Raw genomic sequence first — 10090 nt, 5'->3', positions numbered from 1 at the left:
ATACAGTTCGTTTTTTTTTGTGGCTGTGAATATACAGCATTAAAGGACTCAACTTGCTTGTCATAAACATAGGTCATAATGCAATTATTTAGTTTATTTTCATCAGTATCTCACCAAAAGCAATTGGAAATATGAGCAATTAATAATCCTATGTCAACTTTGTTATTTGCATTATACTTTGGATATCTGTGTATATATATATGTAACTTATTTGCACTCACTCTTATTTTTTACTGCAACTGCTACGACGGAATACACTTTTACCTAAACTAAAACGTTCATTGTTTATCTGAAGATAAAGGGTGGGCTCGTCCGGGATTTGAACCCGGGACCTCTCGCACCCTAAGCGAGAATCATACCCCTAGACCAACGAGCCGCAATGAGCTGAGTGCGGAATATAGTGTACTTAAAAATAATCAGTGCTTGAACTTGTGTCAATTTTTTATTGTGTTCTTCTTCATTATGACACAAAATAAGAATGGTTAAGCTTTTAGGCCGGTGGGAATTGCCAGCGCAGTGACAAATCCACTATTATGTGAAAACAACAAAGTCGCATACATCGAGATGATTCACCCCTCATTTCTGTCTTCGTTTAAAACCACCTCACCGTGTGCCTTCCCCTTTATTTATACAGCAAGTTGCAAATCAACTGCCATCAGGCGGATACTTTTGTTGTCGGAGCAAATAAAATATGTGAAATTATCAACAGATTTCATTGTGAGACTTTTACATGTGTTGTATACCCTTTCCCTCAGCAAAGGCACCGGACGGAACGACAACGGTTACAAAGTAGTTGTTTCAGTGGAGCAGTGTCTTTAATAATGCACTGCTTAATAGCAAGTTGAATTGTTAAGCACTTGCTTTCTTCTTAGTGGAAGAAAACAGTAGTAGACAACAGTTGTTTCCAATGACTGTCTGTGTTCCTGAGGCAGTGAACTATCTTGTGTGACCATAGTCTTCGGAGCAGTGGTCACGTACCGGCCTGCCGACGTGGCGGGGCGGAAGAGGAGCCGCAGCCTGCTGGCACCACACAACCGGGTGAGCTGCACTGTCACTTTCACAAAAACAAAACTGTCTTTGAGCTTTATAACTTTTCTACTTTCTCTAACTGCAGCAGCCGACTGACACTAATGGGCAACAACACGGGCGTTTAAGTTTTGATACATTGTTTAACTTGTTAAAAAGGTAGAACTTGTAAATAAGATCATTAACATGCGAATAATAGTCTTATTGTCATTCTTTCCATCTGAACAGTGGGCTTTGTTAAATGTCTGCTTGACATTGCTCTGTATGTCAACGTTGTTTACTAATGTGTTTAATAAGTGTTAAGAGAAGCAGAAGATGCTTCGACATATTGATGGCAATATTGAATGACTGTTTTTGTAATTCTCAGTTTATAGCCTAGTTATGGGCTACAATTATAACTCTAAAAACGGTTTCGAAAGTTTATGGATCAATTATTTTTACTCCAGAGTAATGGAAACATGTTGTCATTTTATACTTAATGTGCCGTATTCTGCAAACTGTTGTGTGTTTTAATGGATTGCTGTATATTGTTGATAATGTCAACTGGTTTGTTTACTATTTTGCCCATTACATGTAGTTTGTGAACGATGACAGTGTTAAATGACATTTAACTCAAAACAAACTTCGCAGTGTTTAAAAACCATGATGACAGGGATGATAGTTATCATGTGGATGCAGATACAGCAGGCTAACACTAGATGGTAGTGTTAAACCATGAAGCAATCCTTAATCACTGCCTTTGCACAATATTTCAGTTTTCTATACTACTAAAAATGTGCCTTTCACATAGCATGCATCAGGTATGACAGCAGCTCATCCTTTATGATATTTAGGTTTTTATTCAATCATCAAACATTAGATATTTCATTCTTCTGTGAATGTATTCGATGGAAAACTTCTTAACCCTCTGCAATGCTCGAGTGGATAAAACACTAAAAGCATCTACTACAGATTATACTAAATTGACAGATGCCCAAACCAGTACTTGGCAATTAGTTGCAGTGATTTCTACCTTGGTGATGTTGTTGAAATAAGGAGAAGTTTGGACTTTATTCTGAACCTTCACAGTGGAAGTGAGTCTAAAATATCTCTGTCCTCTCCCAGTACCTCAAATACAGCCTTATTGAATTGATGTCATCTGCTTGTCCTAAGCATTTGAACGTTGTGCTATTGTACCTAGTTACTTATGATAAGATGAATATTCACTATCTTGATTATCAATGTATCTTTTAAATCAAACAGTATTCAGCTTCTACTTTCTCCAATATGATTTGAAAGTGTGTCTGTTTGTTTAATTGGTAATTAACAACAAACAAGATTATTCGTTGCATCAACAATTGAAATTGTGTTGTGAAAATGCAGGCAATGTCTTTATAAAATAACGCAAGGTTGTCTGTAGTCATAAGCCAGTACATACCGATATTAGACTAACCTTGTCAGCTTTAATTAATGCTATATATCTTTTTAATGCAGGTATGTGTAACATAGGAAACATAGATTTATAAAGGAGTACATATCTGCATTTTCTTAACTAAAACCACTCAAATTAATCTCTTCTCTTCCAGATCACCATGTCCCAGGCTGATATAGACCCCTTTGCTGACATCAGCTCTCCCCCCACTGAGCCCCTTCACCCCGACCTTGGATCCTGTCAGGATGTCCCAGCAGCCTTTGCATCGCCTCCAGCCTCTCTACAGCCTCCTCTGATTCCTGAGAGTTTTAATCTCCCGCGGTCCACCACTGAGGAGACGACCACAGAGGACATGACCACCGAGACTAACCCTTCAGAGGGTCCGACCGAACAACCAGGGCCTGCTGCTGAGGGTCAGGTGATCATATGTGACCAACCAGAACCCGCCGCTGAGGGTCAGGTGATCTTGTGTGACCAACCAGTGAGCCTGGAGCCAGACGCAGAGGCTGTAAAGGAGGATGTGGAGGTTTGTTGCAATCATTTCTTTGGTTTCTTTTCATAAAGTGCAAAATATAACATGTTCTATTCTATACTCTGTTTTTAAGGCCAAACCTGTTTTTATTGCCAGAGTGATATAGTACAAACAGGGATATTAACTAGACAAAGGTAACAAAATATATATACAGAGGATTTAACAAAACCTTTGAAACAGGCTTGCATATATGCAAGTGTGTCATTAGTTGTATATAAATAAATTGACCAGAGAAATGTCCAGGTACAGTATGTGTGACGAGGACATTTTCATTTGTTACTTGATTTTGTCATGCATCTTCTTTCTTTTAAGTATACCTTAAACTAGAATTGTGCCCTTGTGTTGGGCAGGACATATTACAATTTCAAAACAAAAAGCTGATGACACTGTACATATGATAATATTGGTGTTTTAAAAAATAGTAAAATAAATATATACTGTATATCTCAAAGTTTTCCAGCTTTTTATCTGTATGTGTTTATATCTGTAGAGCTCACTGCAGGAGACAGAACAAGGTTGGGGAGTTTGGAGTTCATGGGGAAAATCTCTTATTAACAGTGCCACCTCTTCAGTGGGTACGTCCTCTGCTCCTATTTCCTCATTCTTCTTCTTTCTTGTCCTTACAACTTTACAAACTCTTTTGATTTCCTGAGTCTTTACCTCATGTGTCTGTGTGCAGGTCAGAGCCTGACCTCGGTTAAAACCAAGGCAGGAGAAGCTCTGCGCCTCCACAAGACCTCAGTAGGAGAGGAGGCGCGAGAAGAGGAGGATGCAGTGGAGGAACAGAAGAAAGATGGAGGAGAAGGTGGAGATACTGAGCTGTCCGTCTCTGCCGAGTCTCCTGTTAGTGCTGCAGCTCCTGGCAGGGGCGTCTTCTCTAGCATCACACACGCTATGCAGAACACAGTGAGTGAACACACACACACATTCACACACAATCATGTAAACAATTACCTGCCAGTGATTTCTGATTCAAATCTGCTAAGTTAAAAAATACGTTAGTTAATGCAAGTCAGAGTTTTGACTCACAAAGATATCAGCCATCCTTTTTTGGATTTCTTCTGCCCTAACTATGAATGGGTTCATAGCTAAGCTGAACACAAATGAAAAGATGGACACAAAAGAAGTTTGCAGAAAACAAATAGTCCACAAAAAAGTATTTAGTGTATAATCTTAATGTATAATTTAAACTTGTTCTATTATAGTCTATCGTATATATGATATTGCAAAAAGTATTTTTCGCTTCACTATCTCAGTATCTGATCATTTTAGTTCAAGTCAAACTGTGGACTTCGTATCACTTTCATTATGCTTAAATATTTGTATTTTCTATCTTTTTCAATTTCCTGTTTCTCTCTATGTGTATCTCTTGTCTCTTTAGGGTAAGTCAGTGATCAGTGGAGGTTTGGATGCTTTGGAGTTCATTGGAAAGAAGACCATGACTGTTCTTGCTGAGAGTGACCCGGGTTTCAAAAAGACTAAGACCCTGATGCAGAAGACGGTGTCACTGAGTCAGGCATGTAGACACACTCTCAGAGCTCACATACAGACACTCAATATGTTTCCTTCTAAGAGATAAATAATGGAGTAAAACATGGATTTTGGTTTGGTGATATTCAGTTTAAATCCACATTTTGTCTGCCATTATATGAAGGTTTCCCTGTGATGTTTTTTAGATGTTAAAGGAAGCCAAAGAGAAAGAACGGGCCCGCCTGGGCAACCAGCCAATCAGTGTGCCCACAGCTCACTATGGTATTCTGTTTGACGACTACCAGGGCTTGTCACATCTCGAGGCCCTGGAGATCCTGTCCAATGAGAGCGAGGCCAAGGTAAGGCACCAGTGTGAGGAGTGCTTTTAAGATACAGTCTTTTTTATCAAGTCATACACTCCATATCTGCTCCTAGGTCCAAGCCTTCCTCTCCTCCCTGGTGGAAGAGGAGCAGGACGAGGTAAAGAAGGAGCTGATCGTCATTAAGAATATCTTCATCAAGCGAGAGGAAGGTGAGGAAGAGGAAAAACAGGAAGAAGAAAAAGAAGAAGAAGGAGGAGAGATGAAGGATAACGGTGTTCTGAGTTCCCAATTACACTGTTCAACCCCCCTATGTGAGTGACCCAAACCAGCCGCCAGACCTGCTGGAGGTAGAGGCGGACCCTGAGCACTGACCCTGGATCTGCTGGCCATCATTTAATTTCACCTTTTAAATCTGTCAGAGGGACATGGGTCAGGAACAGAATTGATATGACACATACTTAAACTAAAACATGTCAGCGTCAGATTGTGACATAACGTTGTGTCTGTCAGTGTCAACATACACAAATTAGTTTTCCTATTTGCAAAATCCTGGAAAATATTTCAACATTATGGCAACTGGAGGCATTTTGTTCTTCATCTACTACTGTTTCTCTCTTTAAATAATATGTTCCGCAAAAGTTGGATTTACTGTCAAGGGGATGTCATGAGATGCCACTTGTCACATGACATTTAAATGTAAAGTCACTGTGCGAGAGGGGCCCTCAGGCGATGTCACAGAAGAGCTCAAAGCAGACCGTGTCCCTCCACCTGCAGGGTCTAACAGGGAGCCTGATCCAGTGTTGGTGTTCAGGGGCCACTGACACGTTTCTTACACATCGCCGATTCAAAACAAAACCCACATCAGATGAAGACATTGCATCTGCATGTGGGTGCCTTACACATTTAGAGCTGATTGTACTGATATATAAGAGTTGTAATTTATTTAGTACAAAAACATGAATCATAAGTGCACCAAATGTTGGTTGAGCTGTTTAGCTGAAGGCAGACAAAATGTTTTTCGTTATGCTCTTAGCATGGGGGAAAACACTGCATGTGGCTTCGAATCTGCTCTCATTCTACAGTTCATGCGTCTATTAACATATGCAGTGTGAAGTACACTGATGTGATGTGTGTGATTGTGTGTGATTTTGTATTTATGCCAGCGGCCGACGGAGAGGAGTTTTTGAGCGTCCTCACTGAGCTGCTGTTTGAACTTCATGTTGCTGCAACACCAGACAAACTCAACAAGGTGAGAAATGCTTGAGCTGACACACACGCTTTTTTAATTCTTTCATTCATTCCTTAACATTTTAACCTTTAATTATTCTCATATGTACATTTAAAGACTCGCTGTCATCGTTCCTCTTTTGCATACTGGCCTTGAAGTTGATGCATCTATTGTGGGACAAAATTCATCCATCCTCGTTTTTTAAAATGATTTAAAATGTGATTTTTATCAATATTTACATATATAACGACCAACAACCAAATTCACAAAATAAACACACAATCTTAAACATGGCCAACACAAAAAACGAATGAAAAAACATTTAAAAACGAAATGATTTAAATATGAACCTAATTTTGTTGATATTATCTTAATCGTTACTTGTTCTATATCAAGCAGAAATTAACTCTTTATGTTCAGTTCATCTTTTTCAAACAACCTTTATCCTAAACAAATAAACACAGTTAAGGGCTCAATGATTCTGTCCTCAATATTCACTGGTGGTTTCTGCAGTTTTTGTCCTATGCTCTATCCTAAAAGGTTAGATGTCCTATTAAACCTCTTTTAATGTTATGTACTCACAGTATATTTTTCAAAGCTCTATTCTGTCAATTAAAGAAGCATTCTGGGAAATGTAACAAACGTACAGTAGTATCAAACCACTTAAAGTCTATCAGAGAAAATCATTTTCTATAAACCCCCTTAATTAACTTACTTTCAACTTTAATTCAAATCTAAACTGCACTCTGAATAAATCTCTTCAGAGAGAATTGCCTAATTTCCCTTCCAATTTTACTAGATATTTGGACACACGTACACATACTAATATTAACATCCACTCTCTCCTGCTGCAGTCTTAGACCTAAAAATGATCACCTTTTGAAGTCCTTCTGCATATTCAAATTCACATATATAGAACCCACATTAGCATATAATCGTGTATACGCATCTCATTAGCATATATCAGGACTGAGATCTCTCTAATTATGCATCTGCAGGCTCGAATGAGGGCCCAGGATTGGGTGAGCGAGGTGGAACAGCCTGTCACTACGGAGACGGTTGACAGGGAAACGCCACAGGACCAGCCAGCAGGAGAGGCCTTACCTGGAGAAAACGAAGAGGAGCAGGAGGAGAAGAAAGACGGAGAAGAGCATGTGGAGAAGAAGAGCGAGGGGGAGGAGGTGGAGGGAGGAGAGGAGGAAAAGAAGGAGAAAGAGAACGACCCCAGATCTGTAGAGGTGAGGTGAACTCAACAGTGTGACTCTAAACAGCAACAGACTTTATACTCTGTTCTTTTAATGTCACCTTCTTTTTCACCTGCTGTCACGGACAGATTTGATTTGATTCAGTTATTCTTTGAATATGTGTTTGTGTGCTTTTCTCCTCCTGCTCCCCCTGCAGGCTGTCTACCTGTCATCAGTCAGCAGTCTTGCAGAAGTGACGGCTCGCAGTATCGAGCAGCTCCACAAGGTGGCAGAGCTCATCCTCCACGGCCAGGACCTGGAGAAACCAGCCAGAGACCAGGCACACATCCTCACCAGGTGTGTGTGTGTGTGTGTGTGTGTGTGTGTGTGTGTGTGTGTGTGTGTGTGTGGTGTGGTGTGTGTGGTGTGTGTGTGTGTGTGTGTGTGTGTGTGTGTGTGTGTGTGTGTGTGTGTGTGTGTGTGTGTGTGTGTGTGGTGTGTGTGTGTGTGGTGTGTTGTGTGTGTGTGTGTGTGTGTGTGTGTGTGTGTGTGTGTGTGTGTGTGTGTGTGTGTGTGTGTGTGTGTGTGTGTGTGTGTGTGGTGTGTGTGTGTGTGTGTGTGTGTGTGTGTGTGTGTGTGTGTGTGCAATTTGTAACTTCATTTGTATTCCAGGTTGACATGTGCCATGTGTAAGGAGGTGGAGTGTTTGGCCAAGAAGTTCTCTGATACGCTGCTTCTTGTTGGGGTAGGTGAAAGGCATAGTTAGTAGGTTTCTTTTCAAATGATCTTTAGAAAGGACCACAACCTACACATTTGTTTAATCTTTGTAGTTATTTATGATTCATGATTGTTATGAAAATGTACAACCAGTAAACTAAGTGTCATCCTCCTTCTGCTTCCTGTGTCTCGTCTCTCTGTCGCAGGGCCAAAGGAAAGCAGAGGAGCTGAATCCGCTGGTAAACGATGTGCTTTTAGAGGTGAGATGCAGTCATTTGTCCTTAGATGATCTTGAATATAATTGACAATGAATGAAATGAATGCTGTGGTAAGCTCAGCGTGAAGATGACTGCTGTAAATGTGTGGTAATTGATCATGTTTAATGTGTTAATAGGGAATGAGGTGAGCTAACCTTCAAAGGATAAAGATCTGTTTAAATAAATTCACAAGGTGTTCAATATATTAATGGTGCTCAAAGTAAATTATGTTTTATAATTTCAACCTCAAATACCTTACTACCTTACTATTTTTTAAATGTTTTAAATGTTCTGTATGATTTAAATACAGCTTTAAACTATACCCTAAACCACTTATTAAAAAGGTCAAATCATTGAATTTCTGATGATGATGATGATGATGATGATGATGTAGTTAATATTATGTTTATGGTGTTCATGGATTTCCTGTCTGCAGGGCTCCAACAGTACCAACTACATTGAGAATGCATTGCAGCTGCTGCTGCCCGTTCTGCAGATCTCCCACATCCAGAGCCAGCAATGTCGCTCCAATTCAGAACCATCAGCGCAGACACAGCACTAACAGACACACACACACACACACACACACACACACACACACACACACACACACACACACACACACACACACACACACACACACACACACACACACACACACTCGCCAAATGCTCACCTGCTCGCCTTAATGTATCTATTGTTGTACAGAAAGTATACAGAATAGATTATGTCAGATTAAGAGCTTTAATCCACATCCCATGCCATCGCTAAAGGCCAAAGATGATTTACACATATGTAATATAATTTTGAAGATAACAGTTTAACAAAATAGACACTTGTAAAAATTACCCATGTTTGACGTTATTTTGACTCAGCATATCTTTTTCTTTGAGGACACTAACTGACTTGTTCAGAGTTTATTCAAGCAAAGCTACTACTCAATCTGAAAAAACAAATATGTTTCTGTGTCGTCTCCAAAAACTGAACCAAAAGAAAACTGCAAAATGCCAGTATTAGTGATTATACACAACACATTTAGCTTGTTTCTTTATTTGTTTTTTGTATGTTAAATGATATGAAGTACCACTCTTATTCGGTTAGATTTGACACAGATCTGTGCTTCACACTTTAAATGAGAAAATATTAAGTTCTCCTGCGTTATTTTCTATACCTTATTGTTATACTAAAGATGTAATGTAAATGAATTCATCTGTAATTATGTTTTGTTATGCTGCTATATTTAGTAATAGTTATATAGTACAAATAGTTTGAGTTTCGACTTATTGGGGATTTTTGTTTATTAGCTTTCTTGCCTCTTGAGAGTTAGCTGAGAGGTTCGAAACCACTCTCCTCATCTGACTCTTAGAAAGAAAGAAAAAAATGTCACTAAAATGTTTACCCTTATCTTAATAACTAAATGACACGACATGACTACTGCTTGGTCCAAATCTGAACATCTTGAAGAAGACATTAGCCAAAACATTTGAATTAATCTTGTCCTCCTTGTCCACACTTCTGGCTCCCAGGAGGTAAACATCTCAAACAGTTTCAAAATTATTATTTTTCCCCTTTTACTTCAAATGTAAAGTTTTAGCAGCCATTCCAAGATGCTCACGGCGCATCCGTTCTTTAATATCCAGTGTTAAATTGGCTCTTAGCTTCAAGCCATTTCTCTTTTTCGGCTTCTTCCCTTTTTAGAGATGCATTGGAGGCACGAAAGACATTAAGCAAAGAAATGACTGTCGTAATGTTTTAACTCTTTCAGCTTCATCCAGATGAGATTAAGCTGTGCAACAGCCATGCTTCTGCCTTAGAATACAAAATGATTTGTAATGTGAAATGAAAAGTCATTTATTTAAGTTTGGAGAGTTTACTAATATATTGTGATTCCCTTCTAATAATAATGCCATTAGACTGTCAAAAATAAATGTTTAACTTCATA

General features: G+C 39.2%; 1 protein-coding gene and 1 non-coding gene across 3 annotated transcripts; one reads left to right on the top strand and one right to left on the bottom strand.

Annotated features, from left to right (window-relative positions):
- Positions 1–304: 304 nt before the first annotated feature.
- trnap-agg lies at positions 305–376 on the bottom strand. The gene has a single exon. It is a non-coding gene; the product is annotated as a tRNA-Pro (tRNA).
- Positions 377–888: 512 nt separating this feature from the next.
- On the top strand, positions 889–10088 carry fam114a1 (family with sequence similarity 114 member A1). 2 transcript variants are annotated; one of them, XM_034120468.1, is made up of 13 exons: positions 889–1038; positions 2592–2963; positions 3460–3544; positions 3649–3875; positions 4351–4485; positions 4646–4798; positions 4875–5073; positions 5926–6011; positions 6989–7228; positions 7392–7531; positions 7847–7919; positions 8098–8151; positions 8585–10088. In XM_034120468.1, exons 2-13 carry the CDS (start codon positions 2598–2600, stop codon positions 8708–8710), a joined length of 1884 nt encoding a protein of 627 aa, XP_033976359.1. In that variant the 5' UTR covers positions 889–1038; positions 2592–2597; the 3' UTR covers positions 8711–10088. The 2 variants fall into 2 exon arrangements, with proteins under 2 accessions (XP_033976359.1, XP_033976360.1); XM_034120469.1 differs by lacking the exon at positions 889–1038 and adding an exon at positions 1050–1185.
- Positions 10089–10090: the final 2 nt, after the last annotated feature.

Source organism: Trematomus bernacchii, unplaced genomic scaffold (genome assembly GCF_902827165.1).
Source record: "Trematomus bernacchii unplaced genomic scaffold, fTreBer1.1, whole genome shotgun sequence".
NCBI lineage: Eukaryota > Metazoa > Chordata > Actinopteri > Perciformes > Nototheniidae > Trematomus > Trematomus bernacchii.
Note: the sequence above shows the minus strand (reverse complement) of the source record. Positions and strands in the feature narration are given on the sequence as shown.

What these genes read in the sequence shown, in the direction of transcription:
- fam114a1 (XM_034120468.1), top strand. Translation starts at nt 2,598, where the DNA reads ATGTCCCAGGCTGATATAGACCCCTTTGCTGACATCAGCTCTCCCCCC. An exon ending in CAGTGCCACCTCTTCAGTGG is followed by an intron (nt 3,545 to 3,648) that starts GTACGTCCTCTG and finishes GTCTGTGTGCAG; the next exon opens with GTCAGAGCCTGACCTCGGTT. An exon ending in CAGGCACACATCCTCACCAG is followed by an intron (nt 7,532 to 7,846) that starts GTGTGTGTGTGT and finishes TTTGTATTCCAG; the next exon opens with GTTGACATGTGCCATGTGTA.